We start from the raw sequence: 20,913 nt of genomic DNA, 5'->3' as shown, positions 1-20,913 counted from the left end.
TTCTTTGTTGTTGGTGGTGTTTTTTTTTGTTTGTTTGTTTTTTGTTGTTGTTGTTTGTTTGTTTGTTTGTTTTCCAGAGCTTCCTGTTGCAAGTTTCTGCAACCAAAAAAAAAGTTTAATTTGGGATTTTTTTTTCCGCAGAATTCCCTACTATAATTTCCGCGGCCAAACCCACACTTTTCCCCCGTTTTTTTTTTTTTTTTTTTCCAGGCCTTTCAACCGCAACTTTTCGCGGCAAGGAGTTCTTGGTCGCCTTCCCCCAGAACAACGAGGAAGCCACCCGCCCCAACATCAAGCTCCTCTTCACCTCCTACTTCGAGTCCACCCAAGTGACGGTGACGACGGACGACGACACCTTCAGCGACGCCGTCACCCTCAGGAAAGACCAAACGTTTTCCTTCTACGTCCCCGGGACCTTGGAGCTCGTCAGGAGCCGGGTTTCCCAAAAAAGCCTCTTGATCAAGTCCACCAAGGACATCTCCGTGCTCTTCACCAGCTCCAAGCCCTACAGCATCGGGGCCGCCGCCGTTTTGCCCCTGGAGAAGCTGGGCACCGAGTACTACGTGGTGACGCCGGATGACAGCTCGAAAGACGGCTCGAAGGAATTCGTGGTGGTGGCCGGGAAGGCCGCGACCTCCGTCTCCATCAGCTTCAAGGGCAGCGTTTATTTCAGAGGGACGACTTACCCCTCCGGCTCGCTTCTCCGCCTCTCCTTGGACCCCTACCACAGCCTGCAGCTGCAGAGCACCGACGATCTGTCGGGCACCAAGATCACGTCGGACAACGCCGTGGCCGTCTTCAGCGGCCACACCTGCGTCAAGATGCGCACGGACTGCGACTACGTGGTGGAGCAGCTCCTGCCGGTCGCCGCCTGGGGGAGCGCCTACATCGTGCCCCCCAACCCGCTGCAGAAGGTCCACGATTACGTCTACGTCGTGGCGGCTGAGAAAACCTCCATTTCCTACCATTTGGGGGATTCAGCCTCCAGAAAGGACATCCTGGCCGGCGAGGTCTACAGGTTTGAGACGAGCCAAAATTCGCCGTTCTACGTGAGCTCTTTGGCCGCCATCCAGGTGGTTTTCTTCTTCACCGGTGCCAAAAAAGGCTCGCTGAGGCAAGACCCTTTCCTCCTCAACATCCCACCCATCAGCAGCTACTGCCCGTCCTACTGGGTCAACGGCCTGAACGACTACAAGAACTACGCGCTCATCGTCGCCAAGAACACGGACACGCACTCCATCACTGCCAACCAGAAGATGTTGAAGGGCTCATGGGAAGAAGTTCCCGGCTCGGACTTCTCCTGGACCATGCTCAGCATCAGCAAGTCATTCGAGATCCAGAGCGCCGAGCACCACCCTGCAACTTTTGGGCTACTGGTCTTTGGCTTCAGCAGTTACAGAGGCTTTGGCTTCACTGGTCTTTGTGCCACGCGTAAGTAGGGCTCGAGGCGTGGTTATGTGGCCGTGAGGTGGTGGCTTCTTGCTCTGTGGAACCACAGAGTGGTTGAGGTTGACCTCTGGAGGCCAACTGGTCCAAAATGTGCTCAAGCAGCTCACCCAGGATCACGTCCAGGTGGCTGTTGAAGATCCTCTAAGGAGGAGACTCCACCACCTTACTGGGTTGGAGCCGGTGCTCCATCACCTGCACAACGATGTTCTTCCTGATGTTCACCTGGAACCCGTCGTGTCCCTGTGCCTGGGGGATGCTCTGTCCCATCATCCCGGTGTAATGATTTGTAATGATTCATATCTTCATTAATATAATTAATATCTTCATATTAAGATGACCATTATTTTATTAATATGGATATTACTTATTTATATATGGATATTATGGATATTAATATATTATTGATATTAATATGGATATTTATTTATATATGGATATTATGGATATTGATATTATTTTATTAATATGGATATTATTTATTTATATATGGATATTGTGGATATTAATATATTATTGATATTAATATATTAATGAAGATATTAAACAGGACTGGACCCAGTATCAACCCTTGGGGTATTCCACTAATTACTGGCCTCCAACCCACTGACCCTTCCATGCTTTGTTCCCACCGTTGTACCTTGCATCCTGCTGGCTTTTCTCGTGGATGCTTCTGCTTCTCCTTAACCACCTATTTTTTATCTCAGCAACTCGTCCCACGCTTTCCTGCGCCGACGTCACCTGCCAGGAGCAGGAGAGGTGCAAGATGGTGGAAGGAGTGCCCACGTGCATCCAGGAGACGTTCTCAACCTGCAGGGTCACCGGCGATCCCCACTACCTGACCTTCGATGGGAAAACCTTTGATTTCATGGGCACGTGCACCTACACCATGACCAAGACCTGCGATGAAGACCCGGACCTGCCCGTCTTCAGCGTCAAGGCCAAAAATGAGCACAGGGGTAACCCAAAAGTCTCCTACGTCGGTGTCGTCATCGTCCACGTCTACGACATTACCATAACCGTGGTCAGGTCCGAGGATGGCTTTGTGAGGGTACGCATAAAAAAAAATTAAGAAATCTAAAAAATATTGTGGTGTTTTACTAGAATAACATATTTTCTGTGTGTATATTTCTGCTACCGTGTGGGCATTTCTTGCGTGGCAGGAAAATTGCCTTTGCCACCTTGGCCCTAGTGTGGGTGGAACCAATGCCATTTTCACATCTTTTGGAGGAAAATGGTGTTGCCTCGATCCCACCTGGGTTTTGTCGTCCTTGGCTGATCATCAGATTTCTGCACAAGGAGAGGGGAAAATTGGGGATGGTGAAGTGGAGGGGAAATGCTGGTTTTTTGTTTGTTTTTTTTTTGTTTGTTTTTTTTTGTTTGTTTTTTTTTTGTTTGGTTTTTTTGTTTGGTTTTTTTGTTTGGTTTTTTTGTTTGGTTTTTTTGTTTGGTTTTTTTGTTTGGTTTTTTTGTTTGGTTTTTTTGTTTGGTTTTTTTGTTTGGTTTTTTTGTTTGGTTTTTTTGTTTGGTTTTTTTGTTTGGTTTTTTTGTTTGGTTTTTTTGTTTGGTTTTTTTGTTTGGTTTTTTTGTTTGGTTTTTTTGTTTGGTTTTTTTGTTTGGTTTTTTTGTTTGGTTTTTTTGTTTGGTTTTTTTTTGTTTTTTTTTTTTTTGTTTTTTTCTTTGTTTTTTTTTGTTTTTTTGTTTTGTTTTGTTTTTTGTGTGTGTGATTTTTTTTTTCTGAATTTGAGGCTCACAACTCGCAAGAAAACACCTCCAAATTCAACACGTCTTGCATCCGATTTATTTCCCCTCCAGGTGAACAACCAGTACTCCCGCCTCCCCATCTCCCTGGCCCAAGGGAAGCTCCAGCTGCAGCAGAAGGGCCGGTCCGTCCTGATTAAAACCGACTTCCTCCTGAAGGTCCTGTACGACTGGGACGACCACTTGGTGGTGAAGATCCCCAGCGCGCTGGCCGACAAAGTGTGCGGGATGTGCGGCAACAGCAACGGCAACCCCCAGGACGACGTTCTCCTGCCCAACGGGGACACGGCCCAGAACACCGAGGATCTGGGCTGGGGGTGGAAGGTGTTGGATGAGAGCAGCGCCTGCTTCGACAGCTGCATCGGCGAGTGCAAGCGGTGCCCGCGGGACGAGGCCAAAAAGTACAAGGTGGAGGCGTTGTGCGGGTTGCTCAGTCAAAGCTCGGGGCCCTTCCAGCGTTGCCACGCCGTCATCAACCCCAAAAATTATCTGGATAATTGTGTCTACGACCTCTGTGTCAATGATGGGCTCCATAACAAGCTGTGCCAAGCCCTGAAAGCCTACGCGGATGACTGCCGGGAAGAGGGGGTCATTGTTGATGACTGGAGGACGCCGGCGCGTTGTCGTGAGTAGCTCTTGGTTGGCAAAAAATCCTCCCTTTGGGCGAGCGAGGTGCCGTGGCGCTAATTAGGGTGGGCGGAATTAAGGTGAGACGGGGTGGGAATGGGCAGAGAACGGGTATGAAATGGAAATTGCACCAAAAGGGATGGTTGTCCCTCTGAAGTGGGTCACTTTGAATTAGGCTGCATAAAATTGCGCCTGAAAAAGCCGTGATTTCCATGAAAAGAGGTGTAGAAAAAGATATTAAGGCAAGTCCCCGTAGAGGCTAGCAGAAGACCACGCAAAAAGCCCATAAAATCCACGTTGCGCTCCCATAAAGTCCATGTAGAAAGACCCAAAAGTCCACGTGGGCTCCCAAAAGTCCCTGTAGAAGCCCCATAAAGTCCACGTGGGCTCCCAAAAGTCCCTGTAGAAGCCCCATAAAGTCCACGTGGGCTCCCCAAAGTCCCCATAGAAGCCCCATGAAGTCCATGTGGGCTCCCAAAACTCCATGTAGGAAGACCCATAAAGTCCACGTGGGCTCCCAAAAGTCCACGTAGAAGCCCCATGAAGTCCACGTGGGCTCCCAGAAGTCCCTGTAGAAGCCCCATAAAGTCCACGCAGGCTACAGAAAGCCCACAAGGGGCTACCAAAAGTCCCCGTAGCTACTCTTACCGTTCTGCTTCACTCCCTTACTGCCGAGGAGCAACCCACCCATCGCAAACGTGATGTACCATCCCTTCAACAGCCATGTCCTGCCCAGAGAACAGCAACTACACGTCTTGCGGCAGCACCTGCCCCGCTACCTGCAACAACGCCGCGATGCCGTCCGACTGCGGTGCCTCCACCTGCGTGGAAACCTGCGAGTGCCAGGAGGGCTTCGTGTTGGACGCTGGCAAGTGCATCCCCCAGGCCGAGTGCGGCTGCGTCTTTGAGGGCCACCTCTACGGCCTCGGCGAGGAGTTTTGGGGTGACAACACCTGCACGAAGCGTTGCGTGTGCGACGCGGCCACGCGGACGGCCGTGTGCCGCAAGGCCAGCTGCCGTGCCCGGGAGGAGTGCCGGGTAGAGCAGGGCATCCAGGATTGCTACCCCACCAGCTATGGGAACTGCACGGCCTACGGCACCACTCACTACAAGGACTTTGACGGCGGGAGGTTCATCTTCCAGGGCACGTGCGTCTACCAGTTCGCCGGGTTGTGCAAGAAGACCCAAGACCTGGTGGATTTCCAGGTGCTGGTGCAGAACGGCCAGCACAACAACCAGCTTCTGTCCTCCATCGCTCTCGTCAAGGTCAAAGTCTACGGGAAAAGCATTGTGATCAGCCAGAAGGACCGCAACAAAATCACTGTGAGTTTAGCAAATTTTGTTCCGTTTCTACGTTCACTTCCTGCTCCTCACCCCAGCCTCCTTTTCCCATTTTCACTCTTCCACGTTCGTTCCTCATTTTTCCCCCCCTGTATTGCTGAATATTCTTCTCCAGCTATGCTGCTGATATCCGGAGCTACCAGGTCTGATTGCCCTGGTAAATTTAATTAATTTTAATTAATTTATAATAATAAATAATAAATTTATAAATAATAAATTTAATTTAAGTCTTGATTTAATTGCCTAAACATTAGGCCTTCATTGAAAGGTCTTCACCTGAACCAGGAGGTCAGTATGTGATAAGCCAAGGCACCGTTTATCTCAAAGATGGTGGGCATCTCTGCTTTGGGGCAGATGATTAGATCTGAAAAGTCTTCTAAATAACTTCTAAATAACGATTAATGCTTTAGATAGAGACCAAATTGCAAGTGTCTGAGGTGGCATGAAAACACAATTTGTCTTTACAGATGGATTATTTATTATTTATTTATTTTTCTTTTGCCCCCAGGTCAACAACCAGTTGGCCAACTTACCATACCACCACAAGAGGAAGATCTCGGTCTACAGAAGCGCGCAGGACGCGGTGGTGGAGACCGACTTCGGCCTCACCGTCACCTACGACTGGCAGGGCCAAGTCACCGTGGTGGTGCCTGGCACTTACGCGGATGCCCTGTGTGGCCTCTGCGGGAACTACAACGGGGACGTGAGTGATGACATGATGATGAAGGACGGTCAAATGACGCTAAACCCCGACGCCCTCGGGGAGAGCTGGAAGGTGGCTGACGTCCCGGGTTGCATGGAGCTGTCGAAGGAGCAATGTCCCACCTTGCTGGAGGCCACGAGGCAGCAGGAGGTCGCAGAGAAGGGTTGTGGGCTCATCTCGAAAGTGGACGGGCCCTTCTCAGCCTGCCACGCTCTGGTGGACCCCTTCATATATTTCCAGAGCTGCGTGCACGATTTTTGCCTCTTCCCAGACCAGCAAGCGGTGGTGTGCCAGCAGATCAGCCACTACGCCGCCACCTGCCAAGCCGCCGGCGTCACCATCGGGAATTGGAGGACGGACGATTTCTGCAGTAAGCTGGGACAATTAAAGCATTTTTTTGCTTCACAAGGGGTGGTGAGCATCAAAAGGAGCCCCAGTCCTGGGAAAAACCCATGTGGGGATGAACCAGAGGTCATACCCACATGGGGATGTTTTGGGGTTTTATCCCACCCAAAGTCTGGCTTGGACCCCTTGTTGTTGTCTACAGCCAATGCACGCCCTCATCCAGCTATAAATGATTTAATCCCAATAAACACCAAATTGTTGGCTAAAATGAGTCGAGGCTAATTGCCTGGGTTGCTTAGAGGTCAAAAATTTATAAAATGCACCAAAAATGTGCACTAAGGGAGAGGGACTGGTGTCAAAACTCAATTAGGAACCTAACATGGCAGCAATTGTGTTGCTTGAGGGAATAATGGGGGAAAAAATGGATGATTCAGGGGTTTAAAACCCCGCCTAAAAGGGTTGAGACCTCCCTTATGGACATCTCTTCCCTCATGTCCACAGCAAGAGATGAGATTTAACCATGAAGGAATTGGGTGAAAAAATCCTACTTCTGGCCAACCTCATCTCTGGGCCCAACTCTTTCCAGTTAGAGGAAACCTCTGGGCTCTGTCCCGTAATTTCCTTGCTCCTAACGATCCCCCTTTGTCTTTTGGCAGGTATTTCGTGTCCTGCCAACAGCCACTACGAGCTGTGCTCCCAGAGCTGTAGCCAGATCTGCAGCAGCATTTACACCCCGGTGAAGTGCCCCGAGCGCTGCCGGGAGGACTGCGTGTGCGACGACGGCTTCGCGTTCAGCGGCGATGAGTGCGTCCCCATGGCCCAGTGCGGATGCCTCTACCAGGGCTTCTACTACAAGCTGGGGGAGACTTTCCACCCCACCAAGCAGGAGAAATGCCAGTGCCAGGACAACGGCTCCGTGCTCTGCGAAGAGGTTCCCGAGACCGACGAGACCGAGTGCAAAGTCGTCGACGGCGTCACCCAGTGCCAATCCGACGCCCTTGGGACCTGCGTGGTCACCGGTGACCGCAGCTACGTGTCCTTCGACGGGTTGGCCTTCGAAATCCCCGGCGCCTGCTCCTACATCCTCACCGAGACCTGTGCTGGTGATGACAGCGTCATGTCCTTCGTTGTGAAAATCGAGAAGGATTCAAGGCAGAAAAGGAAAGTTTCCACCGTCCAAGCGTTGTCCGTTGAAGTCTACGGGCTCACGTTGACCATGACACGAGGCAAGACGGGAACAATCATGGTAAGGAGGTAGTTGGTGGCCCAACACGGGCGTGAACGTGCTGGTGACAAAGTCTACAGCCTAATGATGACTTTGGCATCAAAATGGAGGGGACACCCCAATATAGTTGGGCTTCGTGCTCAATCTCTCCTTTGGTTGCGAGCTGATGTCAAAGTCTACGGGCTGGTGTTGGCTTTGGCGTGAAGCAAGAACTGAACGGTCCAAATTTTGGGGTTCACCACTTTTTGGGTGCAAACATGAGAGATCCAAAAATTTTTCCTTGATGGGGAGAAGAACTTACCTTTAACAGAAAGTCATTTTCATCCCCACTTCACTTTCCAGTTGCAAACTGGGAGCCATAAATTCATAAAAACATTGGGAGACGCCTTCTAACCACGATTTTTTTTTTGCTCCTACCCCCGTAGCCTCCCTCCCTAAGGTCTCACCATGGGATTTCTCTCTCCGTCCCAGGTGGACTCCATACTCTACAACCTCCCGGCCATCCTGAACGGGGGACAGGTCCAGGTGCACCAACACGGGACGGGCGTCCTCCTTCAGACCAACTTCGGCCTCGTTGTACACTACGACCTCCTCCACCACGTGAGGGTCACGGCCCCCCAGGGCTACAAGGGGCACCTCTGTGGGCTCTGTGGCAACTACAACGGGCAGCAAGAAGACGATCATCTCCTCCCCGATGGCCACAACGCCCCCGATGTGACCGCTTTTGGCTCTGCCTGGAAAACACCCGAGGTGGCTTGCAGTGACGACTGCTCCAAAGACGACTGCCCGGAGTGCACGAAGGAGAAGGAGGAGGTCTTCCAGAAACCCAACTACTGTGGCATCCTCGTGGTCCCCGAGGGCCCCTTTTCCTCCTGCTACAACACCATCAGCCCAGCCCCGTATTTCCACGCCTGCACCCGTGACCTCTGCCTCACCGAAGGCAACACCAACGTCCTCTGCCAGAGCGTCCAGAGCTACGTAGCCACCTGCCAAGACGCTGGCGTCACCATCGAGGCGTGGAGGAAACCTTCCTTCTGCCGTAAGTGGGGGTCAGAGGTGGGAAACGCCCCCCGTGGTCTGGAATTCACACCCCGTTGGGAGGAATTGAAAGATAAAATTCGGAGGGGCAGCGTCTTGGCCAAGCGCCTTGAGAGCCGAAGCACCATCAAGGCGTGGGGTGATGCGAATGGTGGTGCTGGGGTGGGATGATGGGGGTGGCATGAAAATATCTGGAAAAGTCAATGCATTGGGGTGTGTTTTGAGTGGGAATAGACTTGGAAAAGCCGATAAGATGCATTTTTATTGGTTTTGAGGGTGAATGGAAAAAGCCAAGGCAAGTATCAATGGGGTGGGTTTTGGCTCCCCTTGGGGACAAATGTGAAAATCCAACCAGTGGGGTGGATTTTCCCCAAAAATAGGGCTCCGCTGTCTCTATCGGGTGCAATCCTGGGCTGCCCAACCTTCAGTTTGGGGATAATCTTCCTTTTCCTTCCAGCCTTGAGTTGCCCGGCCAACAGCAGCTACTCCTTGTGCACCAACCTCTGCAGCAACAGCTGCGCGGGGCTCGTGGATGCCTCCAGATGCCCCCAAAAATGCACCGAAGGCTGCCGCTGTGATGACGGGTACACCTTTGATGGGAACGCCTGTGTCCCCAAGGACAAATGTGGATGTTTTGTGGAAGGGATTTATTACAAGGTAGTCTTGAGGCTGGGGGATTTGGGGTTTTCTTAATTTTATTTGGGTTTTATTCTTCCCACCTGCATGGCAGCCTAGTGCAAGCGAGAACCTTTAAAGGCAATGAGCGCATGGCACAAAGCACCTTGCACAAAAAAAAAAACCACAAAACCTTCCATCTGCCAAGTGATTCTGCTCCTTGTTACGAAGAAATCTGAGGCATTTTCACGTCTTTTCATCACTTGGCATAAAAGTGCTAGCATAGCCGTGGGTGCCTGCGGATAGATGCGATGCATTCTACAGCTGAAGGTGCTAAATAATAGATTTTTCCTTTAGGGAAGGTGAAAGAAGGCAGATTTTTTTTTCCAGACTCCTTCCTTGCAACAAAAACAAGACATCCTTCAGCAATTTTGCCTTTTGCAAGCTGTGTATTTGCTCCGGTAGATCTCAATGCATTTTTCCCCTTTTTGAGCACATTAAGACCAAAAAAGAGCACTCTTCCGTGTCTCGGATGACCTGATTTTTCTCTCTGCAGGAGAACGTGGAAGAAACATCAAGTTCTTGCATTTTCCACATTTTTCTAAATATCTTAGTCACCCAAAATCAGCTTCTCTTGGAGCAAAACTAAATGGATAAATGGAAAGGAGGTGTGGTGGTTTTTTTTATGTTGTTTTTTTGTTTGTTTTTTTTTTTCCAAGAGGGAGGCAGTTTTTCTAATTTTCTAATAATAGGAAATTAAGAATCTGGTCCCTGGGTTCCAATTCCATATTTTTACGATTTTACACCTAGTGGTTTGCTCTTCTCCTCTCAACATTAACAACCTCTTGCCCTGCAGCCCCGTGAGTTGGTCGTGCAGCACAACTGCCGGTCGAGTTGCACGTGCATCCCCGGCAAGGGCGTGACCTGCGAGAGCCACAGATGCAGCGATGATGAAAGCTGTGAAATTCGGGACGGGGTCTTGGGTTGCATCAACCAGAGTAAGGAAAAAAAAAGGGGTTGTATGAGTTGGGGGGGGAAAGGGGTCTCTGAGCCAGAGCAGATCCTGGGGTTGGCTGGGATCCGTGGATAAAGGTGCAGGACGAGGTGGGAACCCTACAGCAAGGGGAGATGGAGCCCACAGACCCCATTTCAACACTGAGATGCTCAGAAACGTGGTGGGAGGATTTTGTAGAAAAAAAGGGTTTCAGCAAAGCCAACTCTTTGCTTTGGGTCCACCCAAATGTCCAATTTTAACCAATCTTAACCTTCTCGAAGGGCAGGAGGGAACTTGGGTAAGGACGGACCCAATCTTGATGCTTTTCCTCATGAAATGGGGGGAAAAAGAGCTGAAAAGGGAGGGATTTGGGCTCAGGGGTGGATTATTGTGCTCCGATTTGCATCTCAGAGCTGCCGAGCCCCTCTTAAAGCCCAAGGGGGGGCTTTAAGAACAGAGGAGGACCTCAAGGCCAGTGAAGACGCGTGGTCTGCACCAGAACATCCCCCCCATGGGCATTTATTTTCCTTCCAGACCCCTGCAAAGCTCTCCAGTGCCGGCCCAAGGAGACGTGCAAATTTGAGGACGGCCAGGCCAAGTGCGTCCCCTCCCTGGTGGCCACCTGCTGGGGTTGGGGTGACCCCCACTACCACACCTTCGACGGGCTCGATTTCGACTTCCAAGGCACCTGCACCTACACCATGGCCGAATCCTGCGGGAGCGACACCAGGTTGGTGCCCTTCAAGGTGGAGGCCAAGAACAACGTCCGAGGCGGGGTGAAGTCCGTCTCCTACATCAACTTGGCCAACATTGAGGTCTACGGCCAACAAATCTCCATCCGTCAGAAGGAAGTGGGCAAAATTAGGGTGAGTTAGGCTTAAATTAGGCTTAAAACGGGTAGGATTGGCTTTTCTCCGTCTCCTTTTTCACCCATCTCATCCCCGCCTCCTTTCCAACCCTTTTTTCCATCATGGGCAACATCTCCATCAAGGCAACCGTCATTTTTGGCTGAATCCGTCAAGCCAAAAACGTGAAGTTTTGAAATGTTGGGGTGCGAGGGGAATGCCCTGCCTCACACGGGGCAACGTGGGGTGTTTTTTTGCCCCCTGGGGAAGCCAAAAAGTGTGCAAGAAACCCCAGAGCAAGTGGGACACCTCCCAGGAGGCTTGCGTAAATTGGGTAGGGCAAAGCCCAACAAAAGTAACTGCACATGGATGCAAAATAATTGCAGAAAAATAATAATTAGAAAAATAATTGGAATGCGCCTCGTCCCTAGGTGAACGGGGTGCTGACCCTGCTCCCGGTGAGCCTGGAGGACGGCAGGATGGAGCTCTTCCAGAGCGGGCTCTCCGCCGTGCTGGAGACCGATTTCGGCCTCCGGGTGACGTACGACTGGAACTGGTACCTGTTGATCGAGCTCCCCAGTAGCTACTACAAGCACACCTGCGGCCTCTGCGGCAATTTCAACCTCAAGCCGGAGGATGACATCCCCCAGGAGAGCGACAACCTCGTCGCCTCCATCGTGGCTTGGGCCAAAGGCTGGAAAGTCCCCGAGGACGACCCGTTTTGCTGGGATTTCTGTGAAGGCGACTGCCCCGTGTGCGAGGAGGAGAAGAAGGAGCTGTACAGTGGCAACCAGTACTGTGGCCTGATCAAAAAAAGCTTCCAGGGGCCCTTCAAGGCTTGCCACGAGGTGGTCAAACCCGGGGATTTCTTCCGCAACTGCCTCTACGACGTGTGCATGAGCGACGGGGCGAAAAGCATCCTCTGCAAGACGCTGGAGGCTTACGCATCCACCTGCAAAAAGCAAGGGGCCGTGGTGCACGACTGGAGGACACCGTCGGGCTGCTGTGAGCAACGGGTTTCCTCCTTGCCCGTGCACTTTTGCAAAATAAGGGGAATATCCAGCGTGGGATGATGCATGCAAAGTGCTTGGCGTGTTTGCAAGGGGGAATATTTAGCTCTGGGGTGGTGCTTGCAAAATAATCGGTGCATTTGCAAAAGTTGTGCATCCAGGGAGGGTTGCTTGCAAAGTGTGCTCACGCAATGCAATATCAGTCCCCAGGAGACCGCGTGCAAAGTAGTCGGGGTGCTTGCATGCTGCATGCAGCATCCCCAAATGAGTATTGCAGCGTGGAAATGCAGCGAGCATTTTGCAATATGCTCAGGACACCGCATGCAAAGCACTCGTTGTGTTTGCACGGAGCAATATCCGTCTGCAGGATGCTGCATGCAACGTGCTCCATGCATTTGCATGGTGCAAAATCTGCAAGGGGTCGCATGCAACATGCTTGTTGCATTCACAAGGTGCAATGTTCATCCTTGGCATCTTGCATGCAAAATGCTTGGTGCATTCACAAGGTGCAATGCTCACCCTTGGGATCTTGCGTGCAAAATGCCTGGTGCACATAACGCTTTGCAACGCATGCGACCTCGCTGCATTTCCACCCACCCCTCAGCTAATTGCCCCCCCTTTCTCCTGCAGCATTACCCTGCCCGGAAAACAGCCACTACGAAGCTTGTGGCAACGCCTGCCCGGCCACCTGCACCAACCGGGACGCGCCCTCCTCTTGCACCCAGCCCTGCGTGGAGACCTGCGCTTGCAACCCGGGCTACGTCCTCAGCGGTGGCCAGTGCGTGGCGGTGGCCGACTGCGGTTGCACCCGCGACGGCCGCTACTACCAAGCCGGCGAGGAGTTTTGGGACGACGAAACCTGCCATTCCCGGTGCAGGTGCGACCCGGTTTTGGGCATGGTGGTGTGCAAGGAGGCCAGCTGCAAGGCGGGCGAGCAGTGCGCCGTGGTGAAGGGCGTGCGGCGCTGCGTGGCCAAGGGCCGCTCCATCTGCGTGGCCACCGGGGACCCCCACTACACCACCTTCGACGGGCGCCGCTACGACTTCATGGGCACCTGCGTCTACCAGTTCGCTGCCCTCTGCTCCGAAGACCCCACCCTTGTCCCCTTCGTGGTCACGGTGGAGAACAACAACCGGGGCAGCCGCGTGGTCTCCTACACCAAGGAGGTCACCTTGAAGGTCTACAACATGACCCTCAGCCTCAGCCAAGCAGACCCCCAGAAGCTCAAGGTAGGGAGGGGGAGGCATCCAGTCGCAGCAAGGCATCTGGTTGGGTCGCAAGCTCCTTGCGTGGCACCGGGGCAGCTTGCAGGCTCCTTGTGTGGTGTCCAGTTGGGTTGCAAGGTTGTAGAAATCCAACTAGACATCATACAAGCCCGTTGCGTGGCATCCAGTTGGGTTGCAAGCTCGTTGTGTGGCATGTGGATGAGTTGCAAGGGCGTCGGGAGACGTCCAGTTGGGTGTCAAGGGTGTCGGGAGGAGTCCAGTTGGGTGTCAAGGGCATCAGGAGAAGATTGGTTGGGTGTCAAGGGTGTTGGGAGACGTTTAGTTGGGTGTCAAGGGCATCAGGAGAAGACTGGTTGGGTGTCAAGGGTGTTGGGAAAAGACTACTTGGGTGCCAAGGGCATTGGGAGACGTCCAGTTGGGTGTCAAGGGCGTTGGGAGGAGTCCAGTTGGGTGCCAAGGGTGTCGGGAGGAGTCCAGTTGGGTGCCAAGGGTATTTGGAGACGTCCAGTTGGGTGCCAAGGGCGTTGGGAGACGTCTAGTTGGGTGTCAAGGGTGTCGGGAGGAGTCCAGTTGGGTGTCAAGGGCGTTGGAGGCGTCTAGTTGGGTGTCAAAGACATCAGGAGAAGATTGGTTGGGTGTCAAGGGCGTCGGGAGAGGTCCAGTTGGGTGCCAAGGGCGTTGGGAGACGTCCAGTTGGGTGTCAAAGGTGTTGGGAGACGTCCAGTTGGGTGTCCAGGGTGTTGGGAGACGTCCAGTTGGGTGTCAAGGGTGTTGGGAGACGTCCAGTTGGGTGTCAAGGGCATTGGGAGACGTCCGGTTGGGTGTCAAGGGCGTTGGGAGACGTCCAGTTGGGTGTCAAGAGCGTCGGGAGGCATCTAGTTGGGTGTCAAGGGCGTCGGGAGATGTTTAGTTGGGTGTCAAAGACATCAGGAGATGTCCGGTTGGGTGTCAAGAGCGTCGGGAGACGTCCAGTTGGGTGTCAAGAGCGTCGGGAGACGTCCAGTTGGGTGTCAAGGGCGTTGGGAGAAGATTGGTTGGGTGTCAAGGGCGTTGGGAGACGTCTAGTTGGGTGTCAAGGGCATGGGAGATGTCCGGTTGGGTGTCAAGGGCGTCGGGAGGAGTCCAGTTGGGTGTCAAAGGTGTTGGGAGACATCCAGTTGGGTGTCAAGGGCATCGGGAGACGTCCAGTTGGGTGTCAAGGGTGTTTGGAGATGTCCAGTTGGGTGTCAAGGGCATCAAGAGAAGATTGGTTGGGTGTCAAGGGCATTGGGAGGAGTCTAGTTGGGTGTCAAAGGTGTTGGGAGACATCCAGTTGGGTGTCAAGGGCATCGGGAGACGTCCAGTTGGGTGTCAAGGGTGTTTGGAGACGTCTAGTTGGGTGTCAAGGGCATGGGAGATGTCCGGTTGGGTGTCAAGGGCATTGGGAGGAGTCTAGTTGGGTGTCAAAGGTGTTGGGAGACATCCAGTTGGGTGTCAAGGGCATCAAGAGAAGATTGGTTGGGTGTCAAGGGCGTTGGGAGACGTCCAGTTGGGTGTCAAGGGCGTTGGGAGACGTCCAGTTGGGTGTCAAGGGTGTTGGGAGACGTTTAGTTGGGTGTCAAGGGCATCAGGAGGAGTCCAGTTGGGTGTCAAGAGCTATGGGAGACGTGTAGTTGGGTGTCAAGGGCATCAGGAGATGTCCGGTTGGGTGTCTAGGGCGTTGGGAGACGTCCAGTTGGGTGTCAAGGGCGTTGGGAGACGTCCAGTTGGGTGTCAAGGGCGTCGGGAGACATCCAGTTGGGTGTCAAGGGCGTTGGGAGACGTCCAGTTGGGTGCCAAGGGCATCGGGAGAAGATTGGTTGGGTGCCAAGGGCGTCGGGAGACGTCCAGTTGGGTGCCAAGGGCGTCGGGAGACGTTTAGTTGGGTGTCAAGGGCGTCAGGAGGAGTCCAGTTGGGTGTCAAGGGTGTTGGGAGACGTCCAGTTGGGTGTCAAGGGTGTTGGGAGACGTCCAGTTGGGTGTCAAGGGTGTTGGGAGACGTCCAGTTGGGTGTCAAGGGCGTCGGGAGACGTCCAGTTGGGTGTCAAGGGCGTTGGGAGACGTCCAGTTGGGTGTCAAGGGTCTTTGGGAGACGTCCAATTGGGTGTCAAGGGTCTTTGGGAGACGTCCAGTTGGGTGTCAAGGGCGTCGGGAGACATCCGGTTGGGTGTCAAGGGCATCGGGAGACGTCTAGTTGGGTGCCAAGGGCGTCGGGAGACGTCTAGTTGGTTGCCAAGAGCGTCGGGAGGAGTCCAGTTGGGTGTCAAGAGCTATGGGAGACGTCCAGTTGGGTGTCAAGGGAGTCGGGAGACGTCCAGTTGGGTGTCAAGGGCGTTGGGAGAAGTCCAGTTGGGTGTCAAGGGCATCAGGAGCCAACTGGCCATGGTTGCACGGTGTCAAATTAAATTGCAAGCTCATCATGAGCCATCCAGTTGGACTTCAAGCTCGTTGCACGACACCTGGGGGGGCTGCACGCCCCTGGCGTGGCGTCCCCCTGCCCTTCCCCTCCCCTTCCAGGTCAACGGGATCCTGGTGGACCTCCCCTTCAGCCACGGCACCCAGCTCCGCGCCTACATCAGCGGCGTCCACGGCTTCCTCAAGACCGACTTCGACGTCATCGTCACCTTCGACTGGCACAGCTACGCCCGGGTCATCCTCCCCACCACCTACGCGCGCTCCGTCTGCGGGCTCTGCGGCAACGCCGACGGGAACCCCGAGGACGACTTCGCTTTGCCCGACGGCACCTCGGTCACCGACGAGGTCCAATTCGCCGACGCCTGGAAGGTGGCCGACGTCCCCGGCTGCTCTGCCGGCTGCACCAAGGATTGCCAAGTTTGCACCGAGGCGGAGAAGCGCGCCTACCGCGGCGACAAGCACTGCGGGGTGCTGGTGAAGAAGCAAGGTCCCTTCGCCGCCTGCCACGGCGCCATCGACCCGGCTCCCTACTTCGACGACTGCCTCTTCGACACTTGCCTCTACAAGGGGCACCAGGAAACCGTCTGCAGCGCCGTCAGCGCCTATGTCACCGCCTGCCAGAGCCAGGGGATTCGCGTCGAGCCGTGGCGCACGGCCGCCTTCTGCAGTACGCGGGGCTCGGCGCGGGGAGATCCGCTGGGGTTGCACTGGGGGGGTTGCGAGGAGGCTTTGGGGTGTGTATGCATGGAGGGGGTTGGGTGTGCATGGAGGAATTGGGGTGTGTATGCACAGAAGGATTTGGGTTTGCATGGAGGAATTGGGGTGTGCATGCACGAATTGGGGTGTGCATGCATGGAGGGATTTGGGTTTGCTTGGAGGAATTGGGGTGTGCATGCACGAATTGGGGTTTTCATGCATGGAGGGATTTGGGTTTGCTTGGAGGAATTGGGGTGTGCATGCACGGAGGGGTTTGGGTTTGCATGGAGGAATTGGGGTGTGCATGCACGGAGGGGGTTGGGTGTGCATGGAGAAATTGGGGTGTGCATGCATGGAGGGGTTTGGGTTTGCATGGAGGAATTGGGGTGTGCATGCATGGAGGAATTGGGGTTTGCATGCACAAAGGGATTTGGGATCTACATGAAAAGTCTGGGGTTTGCATGCAGGATTTGGGCATGATTTCTACAGGATTTGGGAATTGCAGGAAGGGATTTGGGCTCACATTTCTGCAGGGTTTTGGAATTGCAGGAAGGGATTTGGGGTCACATTTCTGCAAGGTTTAGGGATTGCAGGAAGGGTTTCGGGGTTTGCATTTTTGCAGGGGTTTGGAATTGCAAGAAGGGATTTGGGCTCAAATTTCTGCGGGGATCTGGGATTTCAGGGAGGGATTTGGGCTCACATTTCTGGGGTGTTTTGGAATTGCAGGAAGGAATTTGGGTTTGCATTTCCGCAAGGTTTAGGGGTTGCAGAAGGGGATTCAGGGCTTGCATTTCTGCAGGGTTTTGGAATTGCAAAAAGAGATTTGGACTCACACTTTGGCAAGGTTTAGGGGTTGCAGGAAGGGATTCTGGACTTGCATTTTTGCAGGAGTTTGGAATTGCAAGAAGGAATTTGGGCTCACATCTCTGCAGGGTTTGGGGATTGCAGGAAGAAATTTGGGTTTGCATTTTTTCATGGTTTTGGAATTGCAAGGAGGGATTTTGGGTTCACATTTCTGCAGGGTTTTGAAATTGCAAAAAGGAATTTGGGGTCACATTTCTGCAAGATTTAGGGATTGCAGGAAGGGTTTCGGGGTTTGCATTTTTGCAAGGGTTTGGAATTGCAGGAAGGAATTTGGGCTCAAATTTCTGCAGGGATCTGGGATTTCAGGGAGGGATTTGGGCTCACATTTCTGGGGTGTTTTGGAATTGCAGGAAGGAATTTGGGTTCGCATTTCTGCAAGGTTTAGGGATTGCAAAAATGGATTTGGACTCACATCTCTGCAGGGTTTGGGGATCGCAGGAAGGGATTTGGGTTTGCATTTCTGCAAGGTTTAGGGATTTCAGGAAGGGATTTGGACTCACACTTCTGCAAGGTTTTGGAATTGCAGGAAGGGATTTGGGCTCACATTTCTGCAAGGTTTAGTGATTTCAGGAAGGAATTTGTGGTCGCATTTCTTCAGGATTTTGGAATTGCAAGAAGGGATTTGGGCTCAAATTTCTGCAGGGCTTTGGAATTTCAGGAAGGGATTTGGGCTCACATTTTTGGGGTGCTTTGGAGTTGCAGGAAGGAATTTGGGTTTGCATTTCTGCAAGGTTTAGGGATTTCAGGAAGGGATTTGGACTCACACTTCGGCAAGGTTTAGGGGTTGCAGGAAGGAATTTGTGGTTGCATTTCTGCAGGGTCTGGGAATTGCAGGAGGGTTTTAGGGGTTGCATTTCTGCAATGTTTTGGAATTGCAAAAAGGGATTTGGGGCTCACATTTCTGCAGGGTTTTGGAATTGCACGAAGGGATTTGGGTTTGCATTTTTGCAGGGCTTTGGAATTGCAAGAAGGGATTTGGGCTCACATTTCTGCAGGGATCTGGGATTTCAGGGAGGGATTTGGGCTCACATTTTTGGGGTGCTTTGGAATTGCAGGAAGGAATTTTGGGTTACATTTCTGCAACGTTTTGGAATTGCAGGAAGGGATTTGGGTTCACATTTCTGGGGTGTTTTGGAAATGCGTGAAGGAATTTGGGTTTGCATTTCTGCAACGTTTTGGAATTGCAAGGAGGGATTTGGGGCTCACATTTCTTCAGGGATTTGGAATTGCAGGAGGGGATTTGGGCTCACATCTCTGCAGAATTTCGGGGATTGCAGGGAGGGCTTTGAGCACAGACAGACGTGGGACCCTGCACCCATTTTTCCCCCCCCACCCCCCCCTTTTGCAGGTCCCGTCTGCCCCCCGAACCAACACTACGAACTCTGCGGCTCGTCCTGCCCGGCCACGTGCGGCGGCCAGACGGAGGACGAAGGCTGCGACGAATCGTCCCCGTGCACCGAGGGCTGCTTCTGCGACCCCGGCTTCTTGCAGAGCGGCGACCGCTGCGTCCCCCTGGCCCGCTGCGGCTGCTTGCACGACGGCCGCTACTACCAGCGGGGCGAGGAGTTCTACTCCTGCCCCCGCTGCACCCAGCGCTGCACCTGCAAAGGGGACGGGGAGCTGGAGTGCGAAGAGGCGAGCTGCGGCGAGGGGGAGGCGTGCAGGGTGCAGGAGGGGGTGCGGGGGTGCTACCCCAGCAGCTGCGGGCGCTGCGAGGTGCTGGGCGCCGCCTCTTTCCGCACCTTCGACGGGCGCGCGTTGCGTTTTGCCGGCTCCTGCACCTACACCCTGGCGGCGGCCGCCGAAGCCGAGGGGTCCGAGGTGGACCTGGTGCCCTTCATGGTGCGGGTGCAAAAGGACCACAGGGGGCCGGAGCCGCTCACGCAGCAGCTGCTGATCACCGTGCACGGCGTCACCATCAGCATGAGCCGGGGGAAGCAGTGGGAGGTGAAGGTGAGGGGCCGGGGGGCGTTGGTGCAAAAAGGGGGTCCGTGCACCCCAAGGTGCTGCTTGGAGGTGGAGGATTCGTGCGTCCCGTTGCAGCGCTCTCGCAGCCCTGTTCTGGGTGCAACCCCGTTTCAGGCTGCAGAGCATGCAAACCCCCCATTTTAGATGCAAACTCCCTTTTAAATGCAAATCTTATTTTATTTATTTATTTATTTATTTACTTATTTGATTTAAAGTCAAATTTTAAATGCAAACCCCGTTTTAGGTTGCAGAGCAGAGCATGCAACTCCCACTTTAGCTGCAACCCCACTTCTGGTTGCAGAGGATGCAACCCCCCATTTTAAATGCGAACTCCCTTTTAAATGCAACTCTATTTTAAATGCAAATCCCATTTCAGGTTGCAGAGCAGAGCATGCAACCCTCCCTTTAGCTGCAACCCCATTTCGGCTTGCAAAGCGTGCAAATGGGGCTTGCATTTAAAATTCTGTGATTCCATGGGGTTTTAGGTTGCAGAGCATGCAACCCCCACTTCAGCTGCAACCCCGCTTCTGGTTGCAGAGCATGCAAACCCCCCATTTGAAATGCAAACTCCCCTTTAAATGCAAATCTATTTTAAATGCAAACCCCATTTTAGGTTGCAGAGCGGAGCATGCAACCCCCACCTTTTGCTGCAACCCCATTTTGGGTTGCAAAGCGTGCAAATGGGGCTTGCATTTAAAATTCTGTGATTCCGTGGGGTTTTAGGTTGCAGAGGATGCAATCCCCTTTTTAGCTGCAACCCCATTTCAGGCTGCATAGCAAGAAAACCCCATTTTAGATGCAAACTCCCTCTAAATGCAAATCTGTTTTAAATGCAAACCCCATTTTAAGTTGCAGAGCAGAGCATGCAACTCCCCCTTTAGCTGCAACCCTGTTTGGGGTTGCAAAGTGTGCAAATGGGGCTTGCATTTAAAATTTTGTGATTCTGTGGGGTTTTAGGTCGCAGAGCACGCAATCCTTTCTTCACCTGCAACCCCACTTCTGGTTGCAGAGGATGCAAACCCCCCATTTTAAATGCAAACTCCCTTTTAAATGCAAATCTGTTTTAAATGCAAACCCCATTTCAGGTTGCAGAGGGCACGAACCCCATTTTAAATGCAAACCCTCTTTCCAATGCAACCCCCCCTTTCCCTACAACCCCATTTCACGTTGCAGACCCCCCCCAAACCCCCTCAACCCCTGGAATGCCCACCCTGATGCCCCCTTTCTCCCCCCCCCAAATTGCAGGTGGACGGCGAGCGGCACCTCCTGCCCCTGATGCTGGCGGGGGGCGCGGTGACGGTGACCCAGGAGGGGGCCCACCAGGTGCTGCGGGCGCAGGGGGGGCTCAAGCTGCTCTACGACACCGTCTCCTACGTCCTGCTCACCCTCCCCGCCTCCTACCGCCACCACACCGGCGGCCTCTGCGGCAACTTCGACGGCGACGCCGCCAACGACGCCGCCGACCCCGAGGAGCTGGGGAGCAACTGGGGCATCCCCGTCCGGGGTTGCAAGCACGGCTCGCAGCCGGAACCCTGTCCCCAAAGCAAACCCGAGCTCTGCAGCTTGCTGGAGGACGAGACGGGGCCTTTCGGGGGGTGCCACAAGGTGGTGGCGCCCTGGGAGCACGCGGCGAGCTGCGCGCAGGAGGGCTGCGGCAAGGCGGGCGGCGCGGAGCTGTGCAGGGTCTTGCAAGCCTACGCCGCCGCCTGCCAGGCGGCCGGAGGGGAGCTGCAGGAGTGGAGGGAAGCAGCCAAGTGCCGTGAGTGGGCGTGGGGG

At 53.5% G+C, this 20,913-nt stretch overlaps 1 protein-coding gene across 3 annotated transcripts in view; it reads left to right on the top strand.

The window, feature by feature from the left end:
* Positions 1 to 20,913, top strand: part of FCGBP (Fc gamma binding protein) — a 31,032-nt gene that overhangs the window by 3,335 nt on the left and 6,784 nt on the right. For all 3 annotated transcript variants that reach the window (XM_068664672.1, XM_068664674.1, XM_068664673.1), the window contains exons 3-17: positions 211 to 1,431; positions 2,154 to 2,497; positions 3,262 to 3,832; positions 4,556 to 5,157; positions 5,684 to 6,248; positions 6,880 to 7,469; positions 7,920 to 8,487; positions 8,944 to 9,143; positions 9,958 to 10,099; positions 10,630 to 10,961; positions 11,372 to 11,945; positions 12,581 to 13,179; positions 15,712 to 16,276; positions 18,518 to 19,122; positions 20,383 to 20,896. In XM_068664672.1, the coding sequence (XP_068520773.1) occupies positions 211 to 1,431; positions 2,154 to 2,497; positions 3,262 to 3,832; positions 4,556 to 5,157; positions 5,684 to 6,248; positions 6,880 to 7,469; positions 7,920 to 8,487; positions 8,944 to 9,143; positions 9,958 to 10,099; positions 10,630 to 10,961; positions 11,372 to 11,945; positions 12,581 to 13,179; positions 15,712 to 16,276; positions 18,518 to 19,122; positions 20,383 to 20,896 (7,992 nt within the window). The remainder of the gene's footprint in view (positions 1 to 210; positions 1,432 to 2,153; positions 2,498 to 3,261; positions 3,833 to 4,555; positions 5,158 to 5,683; positions 6,249 to 6,879; positions 7,470 to 7,919; positions 8,488 to 8,943; positions 9,144 to 9,957; positions 10,100 to 10,629; positions 10,962 to 11,371; positions 11,946 to 12,580; positions 13,180 to 15,711; positions 16,277 to 18,517; positions 19,123 to 20,382; positions 20,897 to 20,913) is intronic.

The sequence above is a fragment of the Anas acuta genome, chromosome 36 (genome assembly GCF_963932015.1).
Source record: "Anas acuta chromosome 36, bAnaAcu1.1, whole genome shotgun sequence".
NCBI classification, from domain to species: domain Eukaryota; kingdom Metazoa; phylum Chordata; class Aves; order Anseriformes; family Anatidae; genus Anas; species Anas acuta.
Note: the sequence above shows the minus strand (reverse complement) of the source record. Positions and strands in the feature narration are given on the sequence as shown.